The 20,900-nt window shown below is 47.2% G+C and overlaps 1 protein-coding gene across 2 annotated transcripts in view; it reads right to left on the minus strand.

Annotated features, from left to right (window-relative positions):
- SLC1A2 (solute carrier family 1 member 2) overlaps nt 1-20,900 on the minus strand; it is a 140,213-nt gene that overhangs the window by 106,776 nt on the left and 12,537 nt on the right. For both annotated transcript variants that reach the window (XM_078684677.1, XM_078684676.1), the window contains exon 2: nt 12,413-12,565. In XM_078684677.1, coding sequence (XP_078540803.1) covers nt 12,413-12,565 — 153 coding nt within the window. The remainder of the gene's footprint in view (nt 1-12,412; nt 12,566-20,900) is intronic.

The following is a 20,900-nucleotide window of genomic DNA, read 5'->3' on the forward strand; positions in this document are numbered from 1 at the left end:
GGCTGCTTTAGGAAAAGGCCCAAATCATACTGTGGTGACCAAAACATTACCTTTAGCCAAATAATCTTATTTTTTGAGGGGGTCACCTGAGCTTTTGGCCCGGGGCTTGGCAGGCATCTTTGGAAACTACCAAACCCAAACAGTTCTGAGAACTAGACACACGGGGGAGTCCAGGGAGGTATGGCATGCGTGGGTCCCCCAATGTTTTCCTACCCAGAAACCCCTGCAAACCTGAAATTTTGGTAAAAAAAACCCACTTTTCCATACTTTTTTGGGTGGGATCTCGCTGCCGGAACAAATGTCCTACCACCCAGCGTTTCCCTTGTTCTCCCGAGTAAAATGATACCTCACTTGTGTGGGTGGGCCAAAGGCATGTGACTCAGGCATGTGACTCAGGCTGGGGTGCTTAATTTGTAAAACTTAAATATGACTAAAAACTACTTTTTTCAAAATTCATTTCTGGCGTGTTCTGCTTTGGGGCACCCACACAAGTGAGGTATCCTTTTACTCGGGAGAACAAGGGGAACGCAGGGGGGTAGGACATTTTTGCCGGCACGGCGATCCCACGCTAAAAAGTTTGTAAAAGTGCTATTTTTACCTAATTTTAAGGTTTGCAAGGAGTTCTGGGTAGGAAAACATTGGGGGACCCACGCATGCCATACCTCCCTGGACTCCCCCGGGTGTCTAGTTTTCAGAACTGTTTGGGTTTGCTACTTTCCAAAGAATACCACCCAGTCCCGGGCCAAAAACTCAGGTGCCCCCCCCCCAAAATCTAGGTAGTTTTGCAATGAGGTAATGTAAATTCACCACCGTACGATTTGAACCGTTTCCTGTTGCAGCCACTATGCCTACCCACGCAAGTGAAGTACCATGTTTTTTAGGGAGACCTGGGGGAACACTGGGTGGGTGGAAATTTGTTGATCCACGCAGATTCCAGAACTTTCCACCACAGAAATGTGAGGAAAATGTGTTTTTTTGGTCAAATTTTTATGTTTGCAAGGGATTCTGGGTAACAAAACCTGGTGGTAGGCAGACGAGTCACCCCATCCTGAATTGCCCTGGGTGTCTAGTTTTCAAAAATGTATAGGGTTGCTAGATTTCCCTAGGTGCTGGCAGAGCTACGGCGCAAAAACAAAAGGTAGTCTTTTTGTCCGAATCGTGCTAAATTTCACTGGGAATTTGAGGTGCGACCATGCTGCGTTTTGTGCTGTTTCATGTCGCAGCCACTATGCCTACCCACGCAAGTGAGGTACCATTTTGTTTCGGGAGACCTGGGGGCACGCTGGGCGGGTGGGAATTTGTTGATCCAGGCAGATTCCAGAACTTTCCACCACAGAAATGTGAGGAAAATGTGTTTTTTTGGTCAAATTTTTATGTTTGCAAGGGATTCTGGGTAACAAAACCTGGGGGTAGGCAGACGAGTCACCCCATCCTGAATTGCCCTGGGTGTCTAGTTTTCAAAAATGTATAGGGTTGCTAGATTTCCCTAGGTGCTGGCAGAGCTACGGCGCAAAAACAAAAGGTAGTCTTTTTGTCCGAATCGTGCTAAATTTCACTGGGAATTTGAGGTGCGACCATGCTGCGTTTTGCGCTGTTTCATGTCGCAGCCACTATGCCTACCCACGCAAGTGAGGTACCATTTTTTTCGGGAGACCTGGGGGCACGCTGGGTGGGTGGAAATTTGTTGATCCACGCAGATTCCAGAACTTTCCACCACAGAAATGTGAGGAAAATGTGTGTTTTTGGTCACATTGTTATGTTTGCAAGGGATTCTGGGTAACAAAACCTGGGGGTAGGCAGACGAGTCACCCCATCCTGAATTGCCCTGGGTGTCTAGTTTTCAAAAATGTATAGGGTTGCTAGATTTCCCTATGTGCTGGCAGAGCTACGGCGCAAAAACAAAAGGTAGTCTTTTTGTCCGAATCGTGCTAAATTCCACTGGAAATTTGAGGTGCGACCATGCTGCGTTTTGCGCTGTTTCATGTCGCAGCCACTATGCCTACCCACGCAAGAGAGGTACCATTTTTTTCGAGAGACCTGGGGGCACGCTGGGTGGGTGGAAATTTGTTGATCCACGCAGATTCCAGAACTTTCCACCAAAGAAATGTGAGGAAAATGTGTTTTTTTGGTCAAATTTTTATGTTTGCAAGGGATTCTGGGTAACAAAACCTGGGGGTAGGCAGACGACTCACCTCATCCTGAATTGCCCTGGGTGTCTAGTTTTCAAAAATGTATAGGGTTGCTAGATTTCCCTAGGTGCTGGCAGAGCTACGGCGCAAAAACAAAAGGTAGTCTTTTTGTCCGAATCGTGCTAAATATCACTGGGAATTTGAGGTGCGACCATGCTGCGTTTTGCGCTGTTTCATGTCGCAGCCACTATGCCTACCCACGCAAGTGAGGTACCATTTTTTTCAAGAGACCTGGGGGCATGCTGGGTGGGTGGAAATTTGTTGATCCACGCAGATTCCAGAATTTTCCACCACAGAAATGTGAGGAAAATGTGTTTTTTTGGTCAAATTTTTATGTTTGCAAGGGATTCTGGGTAACAGAACCTGGGGGTAGGCAGACGAGTCACCCCATCCTGAATTGCCCTGGGTGTCTAGTTTTCAAAAATGTATACGGTTGCTAGATTTCCCTAGGTGCTGGCAGAGCTACGGCGCAAAAACAAAAGGTAGTCTTTTTGTCCGAATCGCGCTAAATTTCACTGGGAATTTGAGGTGCGACCATGCTGCGTTTTGCGCTGTTTCATGTCGCAGCCACTATGCCTACCCACGCAAGTGAGGTACCATTTTTTTCGGGAGACCTGGGGGCACGCTGGGTGGGTGGAAATTTGTTGATCCACGCAGATTCCAGAACTTTCCACCACAGAAATGTGAGGAAAATGTGGTTTTTTCGTCACATTTTTATGTTTGCAAGGGATTCTGGGTAACAAAACCTGGGGGTAGGCAGACGAGTCACCCCATCCTGAATTGCCCTGGGTGTCTAGCTTTCAAAAATGTATAGGGTTGCTAGATTTCCCTAGGTGCTGGCAGAGCTACGGCGCAAAAACAAAAGGTAGTCTTTTTGTCCGAAACGTGCTAAATTTCACTGGGAATTTGAGGTGCGACCATGCTGCGTTTTGCGCGGTTTCATGTCGCAGCCACTATGCCTACTCTGGGGATGTAATGTTCTGTGATACTGCTTCTTTAAGTACACAGGTTTCTCCACGAGCACTATGACGCTCGTGGAGTCCCCTGTGTTCCAATGTCTGGAACTCCCGGACGGCAGTTGCTGCCGGGAGAGCTGTTGTCTGGATCTTAATAAAGGTCTGTGCCTGTACTTCTAAATTGCACCTCCTTCATTTCACTGGCGACGATGTTCCAGTACCACACCTCTTCCAAGACTTGCGTGCAGCTTAATTCAGAAGCCGTGACAACCGCAGGAAATAAAACTCGCCTCCAGGAAAAAACGACGGAAAGCGGAAAAACGGAAAGACGGAAAGCTGTAGGACGTCGATCTAGATTGACAAAGGAACGTGAGTTTATAGACTTTTGTGTACCTCCACCTTCAAAAGTTATTTAATTAAGCGCATTGTAGCCAACTTAAATGCTCAGCGCGAGCGCTGCTTCTGAGCGCGAGTGTTGCCTATGAACATTCAACGCGAGCGCTGAATCCGAAAGCTTAGTGCGAGCGCTGCTTCCAGGCATCAAGCGCGAGTAAACAATCTTATGCTACCATAGCAACCCAAAGCATTGTGACGCGCATCAACTCTGCCTTCCTGATTTACCTTCTGTGTTGCACATTGCCACGATAGATCAAAGCGGATTGCAACCTGCATTGTAATGCAAATTTTCTACCCTTAACAAAAGGAAACATTTCTTGAGTTATTAAAAAAAAAAAAAGGAATATTGTACAACAAGCATTTTCACAAAAGATTAACTACAAAATACCTGAAACTAAGTATAAGCTACACGAAGTTATTGTTTGGTTTTGTGGCAGCAGCTCCCCACGCGAATGGAAAAGGTAGCCTCGCCACCTCCTTTTTTGCAATCTCCGGGTCCTCCTCCCATGCCCTGGAAACAATGGAAAGCTACATTTGACGCATACATTGAGGCCATCGATGGTGATACCTTCACATCAAAAAAGAAGAAGGCGCTATTAGTATATAATTTGGGACCTGAAGGAAGGTCCATTCTGGAAACTTTACCTCTCGAAGAAGTGAGAATATCCATTTCAAGTGATGATGGCGATGCGCAAATATTAGACGAATATGCTTCTCTAGTAAAAACATTAGACAAAAGATTTAGTCCTAAACGGAACACTGTGTTAGAACGTCACAAGTTTTTGCAACGTGCACAATTACCCGGAGAGTCCATAGATGATTTCGTTGCAGCCTTAAGAATTCTGGCAGTCAACTGCAACTACAGAGAATTCAGAGATGAAATCATTAGGGATCAGCTCATTGAATGCACTCATGACAGAAAAGTGCGTGAAAAACTTTTATCATCTGGTGACCCTGATCTAGAAACTGCGTTGACTCTGGCCAAATCTGTTGAGCATTCCCAGTATTGCTTAAAAGAAATGAGTACTCCAACATCGCCCATGGCAACTCCAACAGAATCTTCTGACATCAATGCCATCAGTACCAAAGCAGCAGTCAGAATTCCAGAACGGAAGACATCAAATCCGAATCGTTCTCAAGTTCCTTCATTTTCCAGTTCCAATAAGCCTAGGAATGATGTGCAAGGTTTATCCTGTTATCGATGTGGGAGTAGATCTCATTTAGGAAACTTCAAATTTTGCTTCGCTGTTAATCAATCTTGTTTCAAATGTGGCAAGAAGGGTCATTTAGCACGTATGTGTAAGGCAACCGGGGTGCAGAAAGGTTCTTCACAAATGGTGAAGAGTATTGATGAACGCTTACATGTTGATGAAGAGGACGAGCATTATGAATTGTTGATGTTGTCTTCTTCTCCCATGAATGCTGATGGTGTTGTTGAAATAGCAACCATGGATGGATCTCAAAGACGAAAATCCCCTATTTGTTCCATTAATGTTGATCAAATTTCTAGCGGATTCGGGTTCTCCATTTTCCATAGTCAATGTTAAGGATTTAGACATGTTAGATAATATTCTCCTATTAAAATCTTTTATCAAAATGTTTGCGTATGGAGGCAAAAGAGTAGAAGTATTAGGAAGGTTTAAGGGAGAGATTGAATTCAAAAGAGATTCTACGTCCTCCATCATTTATGTTGTAAAAGATGGTACCAATTTATTGGGTTGGCACGAACAGGGTGAGCTTGGCATGATTCTTGATCCCAATCATCAAGACATGGTTTTATCAAGACGCGAAGCCAAGCAATATTATGCCTCTTTGCCTGATTTAGAGCCAGTAAATTCCCTAAGTGTTTCTGGTGAAAATGAGTGGGTACATGAATTTCCAGAGGTTTTCTGTGACAAATTAGGCAAACTCAAAGGTTTTCAGCATCAAATTATTTTAAAAGAGGGAGCTAAAGCAGTTGCACACAAAGTTCGCAAAGTACCTCTAAGTATGCGAAGTGAGTTAAAGGCTGAACTAGAGAGATTGTGTCTCTTAGGCGTAATTGAACCCATAGAGGCATCAGAGTGGTTATCTCCTGTAGTTTTGGCGCGCAAGGCTGATAAGTCCCTTAGGATGTGTGTGGATTTGCGCGACTTAAATGCATGCATCTGGATTGATCGGCAACCACTACCTAATATTAATGAAATGTTATCTACATTGGAGGGTGCCAACTATTTCACTACTTTAGACATTTTTTCGGCATATCACCAAGTTGTATTAAGCAAGGATTCAAAACACCTTACGTCTTTTGTAACTCCTGAGGGTGCTTTCCGTTATTTAAGGATGCCGTTCGGTCTGGCGTCGGCTTCCGCAGTCTTTCAACACCTTATGGGAAATCTTTTCAAAAACACTGCGGGAGTCGTCTTCTTTCAAGACGACCTTCTCATTTATGGCAAGTCTGTGAGTGAACACAATAGCAGAGTAAGAACAGCGTTGGGAATTTTAAAAGATGTTGGGTTGACATTAAGAAAAGACAAATGCAGATTTCTCAGGGATAGTGTGGATTATTTGGGTCATCACATCTCAGCCAAAGGGGTGGAACCCAAAATGAAATTATTAGATGCCATTCAGAATGCACCAGAACCATCCAACAAGGATCAACTACGTTCCTTTTTAGGACTGATCGAATATTACGCCAAATTTGTTAGGAGTCTTTCTGACAGGACTGTGTCTCTGAGAAATTTATTGAAAAAGAATGTTAAATATGTTTGGTCACAAGAATGTGCAAATGATTTTATCTTACTGAAAAATGCTATTGTACAAGCACGTCCTCTCAAACTTTTCAATATTAATGATCAGAACATTGTAATTACTGATGCCAGCAATGTGGGTCTGGGTGCAGTTCTTTCTCAGAAAAGAGTGGATGGTAAAATAGAGGTAATTGCATTTGCCTCCAGAACCTTACGTGGAGCTGAAGGCACGTATTCTACCATCGAGAAAGAGGCGTTAGCTTTATGGTGGGGTGTACAGCATTTCAGGAACTTCCTCTGGGGTAATCACATAACACTCAAAACTGACCACAAGCCCCTAGTTGATCTTTTCACTACGAAAGGTGGTGGGAGGGCTTCTCCTCGCATTGCTAAATGGCAATACAGGCTTAGTGAGTTTGATTACCACCTAGAATATGTTCCTGGAATTAGAAACAATGTGGCTGATTGTTTGTCCAGATTGCCTCTTCCTCACGATAAGTTGGAGCAGAGTGATGAAGATTTGGAGATGGTGTGTGCAGTAAGTTCTGTATCGGAGGTTGGCATCACATTGTCGGAAAATGAATGGAAGTTAGCGGTGACTGAAGATAAGAATTTGTGTTGTGTAATGAATTACCTGATAAATGGTTGGCCTGATGATAAGTCCCTTTCTTCAAATTTAATGCCATTCAGGAGAGTTCGTGATGAATTGTCTTCGATTGATGGCGTTTTACGTAGGGCTGGTTTACTGGTAGTTCCAGAAGCTCTTTGTGGAAAGGTTTTGGAGTTGGCTCATGTAGGTCATTTGGGCATTCGGGCTATGAAAAGGAGAGTGCGTGAAGATTTTTGGTGGCCTGGAGTAGACAAAGCGATTGAACATTGTGTGCGTGATTGTGGTGCTTGTGTCCTTAGTGACAAGTCTCAAGTTACTAGTCCTTCTCCTGTGACTCCTGTGCAAGTTAAAGAGCTACCTTGGCATAAATTAGCATTTGATATTGCGGGTCCATTTTACAATCTAGGAGTGACTCCAAAGTATGCATTAGTTTTAATTGACTACATGTCAAAGTGGCCGGTAGTTAAATTTGTTGAGTGCATAAATTCTACTACTGTCATTGAATTTTTCAAAAATGTGTTTATGCGGGAGGGTGTGCCAGAAGAATTAGTATCTGACAATGGCACTCAGTTGGTGTCGAGTGAAATGCAAAAATTTTTAAAATCTCTTGGAATCAAGCACATTCTCACTTCTTTATATCACCCTTCGAGCAATGGATTAGTTGAGAGGTTGAACCGTGTGATTAAGGATCAGTTACAGTTAGCCAACGTCAATGGTTTGAATTGGAAGAAAGTCATCTCTGACATGTTGTGGGCATTGAGAGTCACTCCCCATTCTAGCACAGGTGTCTCACCTTTTACGTTACTCAGAGGTAGAGTGGCTGGGTCAGAATTAAACAAAGATTGGATGGCAAGAAAAAACATTGATGGTATCAAACTCGCTGGAGTGGCTGATGTTAGAGCTTGTACCCAAGCCAAATATGCTCACGGGAGTTGTAGATTATCTCCTGTGCGCTCGGGAGACTGGGTTAGGATCAAAAAACCAGTACTTTTGCGTAAAGGGTTAGCTCGGTTTTCTCCTCCTGTTTTGGTCAAGGAAGTGAAGGATCATGTAGTTGTTCTGGAGAATGGCAAAATTTGGAACAAGTCTCGTGTTTCCATTGTTCCCAAGCATAAAGTTGAGTTTGTGAAAAGCAAATTTGGTTTGAAATCTAATGTTTTACCCACCTCTGACACAGGTTTATTGCCTACTAGTACTGTTCCTCCAGTTCTGCCCGCTCATAACCCTAGTTCTGTTCCTAATGACATGTTGACTAGACGATCTTCCACCAGATGCAGAAATGTTCCTGGAAAATTTCGTGATTTCGTGACTTATTGAATCAATGTTTTTTTTCTTCCTCATTTTCAGGGAAGGGGTGGGTTAGTTGTTATTATTTGTTTTATGCATATATTGTTAATGTTATTAATTGAGGGAAGGGGATGTGTGGGGATGTAATGCTCTGTGATACTGCTTCTTTAAGTACACAGGTTTCTCCACGAGCACTATGACGCTCGTGGAGTCCCCTGTGTTCCAATGTCTGGAACTCCCGGACGGCAGTTGCTGCCGGGAGAGCTGTTGTCTGGATCTTAATAAAGGTCTGTGCCTGTACTTCTACATTGTACCTCCTTCATTTCACCTACCCACGCGAGTGAGGTACCATTTTTTTCGGGAGACCTGGGGGCACGCTGGGTGGGTGGAAATTTGTTGATCCACGCAGATTCCAGAACTTTCCACCACTGAAATGTGAGGAAAATGTGTTTTTTTGGTCAAATTTTTATGTTTGCAAGGGATTCTGCGTAACAAAACCTGGGGGTAGGCAGACGAGTCACCCCATCATGAATTCCCCTGGGTGTCTAGTTTTCAAAAATTTATAGGTTTGCTAGGTTTCCCTAGGTGCTGGCTGAGCTACGGCTCAAAAACAAAAGGTAGTCTCTTTGTCCAAAGAACGTAAAATTTCACTGGGAAATTGAGGTGCGACCACGTTGCATTTTGTGCCGTTTCCTGTCGTAGGCACAAGGCCGACCCACACAAGTGAGGTACCGTTTTTATCGGGAGACCTGGGGGAGCGCTGGGTCGGTGGAAATTTGTTGATCCACGCAGATTCCAGAACTTTCCACCACAGAAATGTGAGGAAAATGTGTTTATTTTGTCAAAATCTTAGCTTTGCAAGGGATTCTGGGTAACAAAACCTGGTGGTAGGCAGTCGAGTTACCCCATCCTAAATTCCCCTGGGTGTCTACTTTTCAAAAATGTATAGGTTTGCTAGGTTTCCCTAGGTGCCGTCAGAGCTAGGGTGCAAAAACTACAGGTAGGCACTTTACCAAATAAGGGTCAATTTGTAACTGCAAAATTTAGGTGTGACCACGTTGCATTTTGCGCCGTTTCCTGTCGCAGGCACAAGGCCGACCCACACAAGTGAGGTACCGTTTTTATCGGGACACTTGGGGTAATTCAGATTTGTAAATCAACTGTTATTACCAATTGACCTTTCATGCATTTCTCCCTTTCAATGAAAGACATTGTGTAAAAAAAAAATCTTTATGAAAAATGACCAATAATTCTCATGCTAGTATGAGTATTCCCAACTTTGAAAATGTGCAATTATATACTGTTTCTGAACTCTATAATTTGTACCCAATTCAGAAATACATAGGTGTCTTTCATACAGATTATTCCATGTATACATTTTCCAAGACAAAGTGCACTATACCCAGTAAGTGAAAAAATACCATTGCAAGTTGCTGGTCAGTTTTTGGATCTGGGTTCGTCGGGTTCTTGGTGAAACTACAAGTCCTATATATCCCCACAACCAGGAAGGTCTAACAAATGTAACGGTATATTGCTTTCCAAGAGCTGTCAAATGTAGAAAAAGTTATAGGTGAAAACGTTGAGACAAAAGGCTGTTTTTTTCAACAAAATTTCAAATATTCCAATATCTAACTGTTAGTTTCTATAACGAAACCTTCATGGATTTAGACAAATGACCCCTTTCTGAATTCAGAAGTTTGTCTACTTTTCGAAAATGTAAAGCTTTCCAGGATCCATTATTGCTTTCAAACTCATTTCTACCATTAACTGGAAGGAGGTGGAAAGCTCTAAAAATAGCAAAAATAGGCTATGTCCCAGAAAAATGCCAAAACTGAGTGAAAAATTTCGGTTCTCTGACAAAAGTCTGTCATTCCCTGAAAGCTGAGAAAATGGAGATTTCAGCCCCACAAACCCTTTTGTGATACCATTTTCAGGGAAAAACCCAGAGGCTTTCATTTGCAGCCCGTTTTTCCCATTTTTCTGAAAAAAACAAAAAAAAATCACTATATTTTGGGTAATTTCTGGGACCCCTCCAAGGGAATCCACAAACCCTGGGCGCCTTTAGAATCCACATGATGTTGGAAGAAAAGGACGCAAATTTGGCGCGGATACCTTATGTGGTCAAAAAGTTACAAGGGCCTAAGCGCGCACTACTCCAAAACACCAAAAAAAGGCTTAGCACAGGAGGGGAAAAGGCCTAGCAGCGAAGGGGTTAATAGTGAGAGATGATACAATGGTCTGGCTTGACCGCAAGAGTCCATCCAAAGTAAAACCTTGAAATTATTTGGTATGCAATTTTTATATTGTGGTTTGGCAATGCAGTGGGCATTTTGTTGCTGAGCCATCCTGTGTGTCTCTGGTGGGTTGTGAATTGACTGTCTGGCCATGGAGTGACAGGGGCTGGGGATGTACATCTCTACCATTGGGGGGGTTGAGGTGTGCCCTGACTCCCCTGGGTGAGTCAGGGCTGTCCTGAATGGACCTGGGCAGCATTCAGAGTAGTGGGAGGAGATTTCCTTGCACCTGAATGGGCCTGGTCTGCTTTGGACAATGCTGTCTCCACCTCCTGCCAGGAAGCAGAGCCAGAGAGGACAGAACTGGTTTGGACTGAGCACAGACACTCTCTGCCACAAGAGAAGAAAGAGAAATGTGGTATAAATATTTAAAACCAGACCCCAGGATTTTAGAACTCGCTTGGATCAAGGAACCTGCCAAGAAGAAGAGCTGGGGAAGCTGTGTGGAGAGACTACCACTTTGCTGTGTGCTTTGCTGTGTTGGCTTGCAGTAGCTGCTTCTGTCTTGGGCAGAGAAAGGACTGAACTGAACTCTCTATAACCTTTTCTGCTGCGTATCTCCAATGGCTAGAAGTAGAGCATCCCCCTGTTCAAGAAGTCTAAGGAACAGCAAAGACTTCACCTTCCCCTGGATACCACCTCTGGGTGGTATCCAGAGCCACAGAGGGAAACCGCAGCCTGGTGCCATTACCAACACTGCTGCTGGCTGTGTGTTTTGAAGACACAGCAGAGGGCACCGCTGCACTTTGCACCCTGGTCTCACCAACGACCACTACTGCCAACAAGCCGCTACTTGCAGCGCAACCTGTGGGCACCGCACTCAGCAGCACTCGGGTTCACTCCCCCACCATGGTCTTACCAACACTGATGGACGACCATCACTTAGCCGTTGCCTGCACTGCAACCTGAGTGCTCTACAGGCAGCACTGCTCCAGTTCACACTGCAATCGTGATGGTAGCCACAACTGGGCCGCACCGACACGGTTGACCAGAACCAAAAGGTACTGTTTAGAAGTCTTCTGATACTGACTCCAGTCCACAACAACTGGAGTTTTTCTTTGATCAAAAAATGTGACCGAAAGTCACATAAAAAAGGTGTGGCATGTACTGTAAAGACAAAGCACCAAGAATTCTAACCCAGTCACTACTTCTGTAGCAGTTGTTAGCTTCTAAGCATGAGCTGAGCTTGAGCATTTAATTATTAATCAAGTACTTTTTTAGAGTGATGTGTGTTGGCAGGCAGTTCATCAGAGTGCTGAGGTTTTATCTGTAAAAGTACAATTGGGGCAGGGGGAAGTAAGAGACCAGTCAGCAAAGGGTAGGCCTCAATTTAATATCCTTTGTCACATACCCCAGCAAGAAAAGCAAAGTCTTCCTGTAGCACAGACTCTAATGTTCAGACATCATACTTGGACTCAGGGTACTCCACAAATTTAGTGCATGCACTCTGTAGTCCCCGATTCTTGTGAAGTTATTGAGTGCTAGGACCCGTGTAGGTCATAGCAAGGTGCACTGGTCCCATAGTCTGCCACACTTTTCATACAGTTCATATAACCTTGAATTAGTGTCTTGCCTCTACTGAGAGCCAGTGAAGTACTTTCAGGTTAGGTCTCATGTGACCCTTGCTTTGTAGGATCAGGACATTGTAGAAGGTTGATTTTGGAACCTCTTGGGGTATATTATTGAGTTACTTAGGGAGTACAGAGCTGATGTTGTTTCCTTCCACAATAGGGGCCACAAATGTACCTGCGAGAAAATGGTTTAATGACTGTGAAACAAGGAGCAGCCAGCTCTGATCTTCTCCTTGCCTTTGGCCACTTTACATGATTCTAGGCAACTTACCTTTTTGCTCAGTTACTCCCTTTATTTCCCATTACCTCACTTTCTTTAATTGATTACATTAGGCTCAAAAACACTTGCTATAAAAACAGGCCATGTATATTAATCTCACCTGTGATCAAACTGGAGATGACCAGGGGAAGGATCAGCATTTTTAGCATCCTCATAAGTATGTCTCCTGGGAAAGCGATCACCATGACGATATCAGGATGAATCGGCGATGCCATTCGCAGCAGACCCCCACTCACTGCACCCATGATAACACCTGAAAGAATTGCGAAACAGTTGTAAATTCATTGCTAATAGCTGACGTCAGATGATTTGTAATGATAGAGGCCTTTTATAAGCATGCAGTGAAAAACATAACATTACTCTGTAAGAAATTGGGTTATTAGTTGCAAAGGATTGGAGTCCTGCACAAGTAATAAGCCTGCAAATGTCGTTACTGGGAAGCAAGAACCATATTGTAGTGCTTGACTCTCTGAGGGTAGTGAAGCAGAGCAGTCCAAGGCCTAATCAGGGGAGGTGGTATTGCTTAGCAGTCTCAATTGGCTTGCATGCAACAATAGCACACAATAAATTATTGTCCAGTCAGTGCTTTTTCTTTCTTTTGTAACAATACTTTATTGATTGTTCATATCATTAACACTGAGCAGATTTATTACATGCACTACTAAATACTACAAATTAATTTACATATATGTATATATAAAAATATATATATTTACATATATATTTACATATATATATATATATATATATATATATATATATATATATATATATATCTCACACAGGATTTGTCCAAAAATAAGCGCGCTCTCAGCAAAGTAAAAAAGCCAGCACTCTAAATGGTGTAAGTGTTCTTTAATCCACAACGCGTTTCGCCAAGCACAATGGCTTGATCACGTGAATTAGCTATCGACCAATCACCATCTTATGTATAGTAACAAGTGAAACAACATAAACATAGAACTCGAAAGTACATTTCAACAGTGTCTAAAAGTTGTATAGAACTTCTCATGAACCAATAAGTGCATTCTGCTTATTGAATTAAAAGGTTGAAAATAGTGCTGCATGTTAATCGTCACAATGCAAATCTTCATATACGATCGTAAATTCAAAAACCGCTGTGTTGAAAATACACAAATCATATTGATAAACATATGTACATAACGTTACTGAAGTTATTAACTGCAATATGTTGTATGCCAAGAAATTGTCATATCAGCGGGGAATACCACCGCCATCACACACTACTCACGTGGTACCTAGCCATCCAATCACCACGCCCCTGTGTGCATATACGCATTGGGCGTGAGTGTTGAAATAGACGCGCAATAAAGTTATGTTAAAAAAATCTGTGGAATTAGAATCATGGACATGTAACAATACGACATGTCCTGCTGGTGCCGAAGAACACAGTCATGAGCACAGCATGCTGATCAACATAATTAGAAAATAAGTAAAAATAAAGTTGGTAATTATACACAGTGTTGGCAAGTGCCAGAAATCCTGTCGGACTAAGTCCATAATGACTGTGTATGATCTCATATCACCAATTATTCATGATACATTCATGATACATACATATCTCTCAGGTGCTGTATACATTTATATACATATATATTCACTGAAAAAACCATAGGTTTCAGGCACGTTATAGTTAGAAATTAGCATTTAAAATCACCTTAGAAATCACCTAAAGAACCATAGGTTTTGGGAAAGTTATAGTTAGTTGGTAATTTCACTCATACAAAACCATAGAAATTCCCCAGTTATAGTTAGTTCCTGCAATGCACTGCTGATGACGTCACAGCAGCTTATTTTCTAATGACATAGTCAGTGACATCACTGATGACATCTCAAATGACATCACTGATGACATCATCCAGTGGCTGTGTGTTTCTGTAAATTTTAAATGTTTAATTTATATAGGGAAAGGCTTATTGAAGAATAAGTGGGTGTATAAGTGTCTGAATGGATGATTTAGGAGGTGTGTGACTGACTCTATAAGTGTCTGAATGGATGATTTAGGAGGTGTGTGACTGACTCTATAAGTGAGTGATTAAACGTATCTTACTGAATGGATGGGTTAGTGAGTAAACTGTGTGAATGTCTGTATCCGTCTGTCTGTTGGTGTGTAAGCGGTTGCATGGATTTGCGAATAACTACATGAGTGTCTATATGGGTTATTGATTGGTTGTCTGAGTATCTGTATGGGTGCCTGAGTGTTTGTGTGGGTGGGGAGTGTGTGACTCTGTGCATAGATGTGTGAGTGTGTGATTTACTGGGTGCATGGTTTTAAGAGTTCATCTGTGATGGACTGTATGGGTGGGTGAGTGTGTGTATGGGTGTGTTAGTGAGTGACTGTATATCTCAGTGGTACATGTGTAAGTAAATACATATGTGAAAGGCAGTATGTATGTGTGTTGGAGTATATAACTGGCTATAAGTGAGAGTGTGTGATTATGAGAGTGGCGGTATGGATGAGTGTGTGCTTGTATCAGTGATTGTATAAGAGCGTAGGAATATGCTAGTATATGTATGAGTAATAGAGCTGGTGTGTGTATAGGTGAGAAATGGCAGTGTGAATAAATATTTTCATGACTGACTAGGTGTGTAAGTACTTCTGTGGATGAGTGGTGGTGTGTGAGTGTCTATATAGGAATATGAGTGCATATGATAGTCCTGTACTGAGTGACCATAAGTATGAGTGACTGTATGGGTGAGTGATTGGATGTGTGTGTAAACCTAAGAATCAGTGAGTGGGTATGTAGTTATTGGTGTTGGAGTGTCTATGGTTTTGAGAATGGCAGTCTGTAATTTAGAGTGGGTGTATCAAAGGTTATATTAGGGTGTGAGAAGATGCATCAATTTATCACATGGATGATGTCATCAGTGATGTCATTTGAGATGTCATCAGTGATGTAACTGACCATGTCATGAGTGATGTAATATGTGACGTTATCAGCAGTGCATTGCAGGGGTGTGAGTTATAGTTAGCTGCACCAACTATAACGGGGGTATTTCTATGGTTTTGTACGAGTGGAATTTCCAACTAACTATAACTTTCCCTAAAACCTATGTTTTTTCAGTGAATTTCTAGTGTTTTTAAATGCTAATTTCTAACTATAACGTGCCTGAAAATTGTGGTTTTTAAAGTGAATTTCAAAGGTTTTTAAATGCTAGTTTCTAACTATGCCTACAGAGGTAGGACATGTGACTAAAGAAGAAAAAAGGCACAGAAAGAAGCAAAAGAAATGCAGAAAGAAGCAACAGAAGTCCACAAAGACGAAGAAAAGTGGAGGAAGAAGCAAGACATGTGCAGAAAGAACCAACAGAGGAGCAGAAAGAGGCCTTGTTGCAAAATCATCCTCTGCCCACAACTTTTTCAGATGGGTACTGGTGGTAACTGACTCTGACTAACCAAGCCTAACGCCAATGGTCCAGGTCCGTAGGGTGGTGGTGGGGGGGCGCTGGTTCGGTGGTAGGTTGCGTGGTTAAGGTACATCGATGATATTTATTTTGGGCTGATGGGGGACTTGGCTTTACCCCTGGGAAGCTCTGGGGCGGCTGCAGCATGGAGAAGCTGCATTTTTCTGTGGAGAGCGCTGGAACTGTGTTTCTAGCGCCTCGGAGGCGCTGAACTTCCCCCTGAGCACTCTGCCTGTTTGCTAGCGCTTTGGAGCGCTTGATTTCCCCCTAGCGCGTAGGAGCGCTTTATCCTTGGCCATAGCGCTTAGGAGCGCTTTATTGTGTCCTAGCGCTGGGGGGCGCTTGGTGGGCTTTGGCCGGTGCCCCCCGGCATTTGCCTCCCAGTCACCGCCGCCGGCAGGGCTTGGAAGCGCCTGCAGAACCGAAGGCGCCGCGCTCTCATTGGCTGAGAGAGCCGAGCCCCCTCACCAACGCCGCGACGGGATAGGCCCGTGCAGCGCAGCGTCATGGCCCCTGTCGGGCCGTGATTAGAGGAGGAGAGGAGACTCGTCATCGGGGCCGCGACGGGATTGGCTGGTCGAGGCGGCCCCGGGAAGCGGAGGAAGGCTGCGCGCCGCATGTGAGGAGAAGATGGCGGCCGTTGCGGGGCTCCCGGGGCCGAGAGGGAGCCCCGAGAGAAGGGGAAGTCCTGGCTGCCTCGTCGCCGGTCTCCCGTGTGGAGAGGGAGACCGGACTCGCTAGGAGCCGAGGGAGAGGTGCCGGCAGCCGGGAGGACGCCGCAGAGAGCGGCGCGACGATGGAGCCTTCCCCGCAGCAGAACCGGTGAGTGAAGGGCTGCGGGGGAGGAAGCTCCGTGCGGTGCCGGTCGAGGCACCGAGTAAGGGCGGCCCCGAATGGCAGTGGGTCGCCCCACCGGGATTACAGAGCCCGCGAGGGGCTCTTGAGGGCCCCCATTGCTGGAGGTTGGTGCCGCTTCGGGGCACAGAGTCAGGGCGGCCCCGGTTGGGGCATAATTGGAGCAGGGCGGCCCCGGTTGGCAGCGGGTCGCCCCAACGTGCGTGAGCCCAGAGAAGCTCAGAGGGGCCATATTTTGTTTAAGAGCCTGTTTGGCTCCAACGACCCCACTGCTAGGCTCAGGGGGCATGTTTGTTCGGAGCCTGTGTGGCTCTGCTCTGGCCAGGTGCTTGAAAGTTCCACGGAGGACTTGGGGGCAGGTGTATTTCTAGAGCCAGATGGCTCCAACGCCCCCCAGCTGTTTCAGAGCCTGTGTGGCTCCAACCTTTTGCGCAGTTCGTTCTAGGGCCAGTGAGGGCCCCGGCGCAGTTTTGAATCTCCAGCTGCCCAGCAATTAGTGGGCAGCTGCACCGTTTAGGCGCAATTTCAGGAGAGAGTCCCTGTGTGGGACAGCGAGGGCACAGTGGTGCCAGGCCTTCCCAGCTGCGCAGCACTTAGTGCCAGCTGCAACGTTTAGGCCCTTGTGAGTGTTCCCAGGGGCCCAGCAAGCAGTGGGCCACTGCATCGTTTAGGCCCCTGACATTGAGACTCAGGGCGTTCTAGCCCCAACAAGGCCAGTTGGCCTAGGGACTGCCACAGGTGGTGGCTTATGTAGGTTTTGCGCAATTGTATGGTTCTTGCACCTTTGAATGTGATTTTTTGCATCATGTCTTATTCCTGCACCTCTGAATGTGTTGGACAGGCCCCACGAAGTGCTCGCTCCCTCCCCGCATGACAGGGCCCAGACACCGGCTCTCCGGGGGCTACCCGCAGAAGCAACCCGCAACCCGTCCCCTCCGGGACGCCTGCTCCCGGATGTCTCTGTGTCACGGGCCCGGGCCCCCGTCAGCCCCATTGCCCGGCCCAGCCGCCATCTTGGACACTGCACCACGCGGCCGCGTGGCCTCAGCTCGACCCCAACACTGGGTCTGGCCAGGCCCCGCCATCCCGGCACCACCATCCACCCAGGAGGTGAACGGACCACTTGGCAGGCTAATGGGAGAAAGAAGTGTCGATGGCTCTCCCCCGCCAGGTGCCGATCGCCCCCAGCCTCCCCGGGTGCTGGCTCCACCCCCTGCTGGGTGTCTGGACTCCCTCATCCCGGACCTCCCGACCTCCCAGTGCGAGGGTCCGGACATCAAAGGGCGCCAGACCTATAACTGAGGCAGCCCCAGAGCAGGAAGGCAGTTGTATCCTGGAGTCAAGAGACACCGAGAAGAACTCATCCTTGACGGACTGCTGGCGCTGCCGCAGCCCTGCCTTGTGAACTATCGTCCTGCCTGCTGGCGCTGCCGCGGCCTTCTGCAACCTTCATCCTCGTGGGACCTGCTGGCGCTGCCGCGGCCCGTTGTAACCGTCATCCTCGTTGGGACCTGCTGGCGCTGCCGCGGCCCGTTGCCATCTACGACCTCTTCGGGACCTGCTGGCGCTGCCGCGGTCCGACCCGTCCGAACACCGAGCTCGAGGATTGTGAGCTACCGCCGTTTCACCTCAGTACCAGTAGGTACCAAGACTGTCCCGCTACCCCCTTTCCCTACTAGAGACTAGAATTGAGAGGATCATCGTGTCCTGATCTCCTTGTATCGTACTACCTTACTTCAAGAACTGCCTATAAAAGGTGTTACTCTGATCTACGTGTGGTGTCCATCTGTGGGGGGGGGGAGTTACTTGTCTGTACGATCGCTGGAGACGGCCCTCACCGGAGGCCTCTCCCCTTGTGCTCGGCCGACCCTCCAGGTCCCCGTCTAACATTGGTGGCCAGCGGCGCGATCCGAACCAACGCGTAACCGTACAGAGAGTAACTCACCCTACGACTAATCCACAATGACGACCAGAGAGAGCGGATCTGCAGAGAAATTCCAGATGGAAAAACTGGAAGAGTACAACCACCGAGAGCTAAAACAATTTTGCATAGAACTAGGCATTGCCACCACCGGTCTGAGCACGAAAGAGGACTTCAAACACGCCCTAGAATCCTGGGCAGAGACAAATATCGCCGGACCCCGGGACCCCGAAGCCCCGGAGACAAACACCACTCTGACGGAAGAAAGGAGAACGGATCTCTCCCGGGAAGAGATCCGAGAACGAGAGAAAAATAGACTACACGAGTTAGAGTTGGCACGGCTCAAATTAGACGGAGAATTGAAACTGGCAGAACAAAAGATGAACTTAGAACACTTACGGCTCCAAGAAGAGCGAGAGGAAAAGCAGAGACAGAGAGAACTCGAAGAAAAAAGACTGGCATACGAACACGAGTGCAAGCTGGCGGAGATAGAAATGCGCAAACAGAACAAAGACCTAGGGGTGCCCGAGCAACCGTGCCCCCCAGGGACTACCGAACAGAAGGTCCACATCCCCAAAGATGTGGTCCGTGAATATTATCGGAACGACGACATACAGCAGTGGTTCAAGGCCTACGAGATCGCCATGACTGCCCACCGGATCGCTCGAAGTGACTGGGGAGCCGGTCTATGGGGGAGATTCGTCAATGAAGGCCGGGATGCCCTGCTGCAGCTTCCGGACCATCAAATGACGTCCTATGACCACATGAAGGCCGCCCTCCTCAGTCGATATGGGCTGACGCCCGAGATGTACCGCCAGAGGTTCCGCAACTGCACCCGGATCCCGGGTACAACCTGGATAGAATATGTGAACTATTTCAGCCGAGCCTTCGAGGGATGGATCAAGGGTAGCAATGTAACAACCTACGAGCAGCTCTTCAACCTCATTGTGTGGGAGCACCTCTCCAACAACTGCTTCGTCGAGCTCAGGCAGCACCTCCTCGACAGCAAATTGACTGACCCACGGCAGCTCGCCGCCGAGGCTGACCGATGGGAGAGCACCCGAGTGACCCGGAGTGGGCCAAACGAGCAGAACAGAACCAACCAAGGTCATCATCGTCCCCGAGGAGGAGGAGGAGGACAGGGCCGGGGCAGAGACGCCGTCCCGGCCGCTCCCGCAAACAACACCCCGCCCCCGGCCGGCCGGGGCAACCCCCCGATGCGCCCGGGGTTCCGAGCCAACGTTACGTGTCACCGATGCCAACGAGTCGGCCACTATGCCAGTGACCCGACCTGCCCAAAGAACCAGACCCCCGGGCCCCGCCAGATGGCTGCCGCCGCCCTAGGGGAAGAGCAAGTCTCCGAAGAGCCTGACGAGTACGAGCAGGAGCAGCCCGAGTGGGAACCCGCCGCCATGACCCTGGCCTGCCTAGGGGAAAGAGACCTGATCCCGCGGGCTCCCCTGCCAGCCAACACCAGGAAATACAGTCAGTGGGTGAACATAAATGGGCGTAAGGCCGAAGCCCTGCGTGACACAGGGGCCAGTGTGACGGCCGTCCGTTGTCACCTGGTGACCCCAGAACAAATCCTGCCAAACGTTCTTTGCCCCGTCCGATCGGCCGACAATTCGGAGAGCCTGTGTCGGATGGCCTGCGTCCCCTTCGAATGGGGAGGAGTGTCCGGTATGCTAAAAGTGACTGTCCGCGACGATGCCCCCGTGGACTGCCTACTGGGGAACGATCTCGAGAGTTCCCCGTGGGCAGCCGTTGAAAGAAGAGAGCACCTGGGGATGTTGGGCCTCCCGGGCTGGGCGTGTGTAACAACCCGGTCCATGGCCGCCGACACCATCCCTGGATCTGAAGAACCCGAATGGCCAGCACCGCCTCCCCCGATCGCTCCAGAGGGAAACTCCATCCCTACCGACCCCCCGGAACAAACCCAAGAAGAGGCCGCTCAGCCCCAAGACCTTCCCGACCTGGCTCAGTGGCGTCAGGCAGGGGGGCCCACCCAAGAGCAATTCCGGCAAGAGCAAAAGACATGTTCCTCCCTCGAGGGACTGCGACAGCAAGCGCTCGCCCAGAGCGCAGGAGACACCGCAGGAGCCCACTGGATCTATTGGGACAATGACTTACTGTACAGCGAACAAAGAATAGCGGAGCTGGGGGCCAGTCGAGTGCTGGTGGTGCCCCTCTGCTTCAGAGACTTCCTTTTGAACTTGGCCCATGATGTCCCCCTGGCTGGACACTTGGGGCAAGACAAAACATACAACCGCCTGGTGACTCACTTTTACTGGCCGAAAATGAGAAATGACGTCTCCAACCACTGCCGGTCCTGCCCGACCTGCCAGGCCAGCGGGAAGAGCGGCCGCAAACTCAAGGCACCCCTGCA

This window comes from Lissotriton helveticus, chromosome 3_2 (assembly GCF_964261635.1).
Source record: "Lissotriton helveticus chromosome 3_2, aLisHel1.1, whole genome shotgun sequence".
NCBI classification, from domain to species: domain Eukaryota; kingdom Metazoa; phylum Chordata; class Amphibia; order Caudata; family Salamandridae; genus Lissotriton; species Lissotriton helveticus.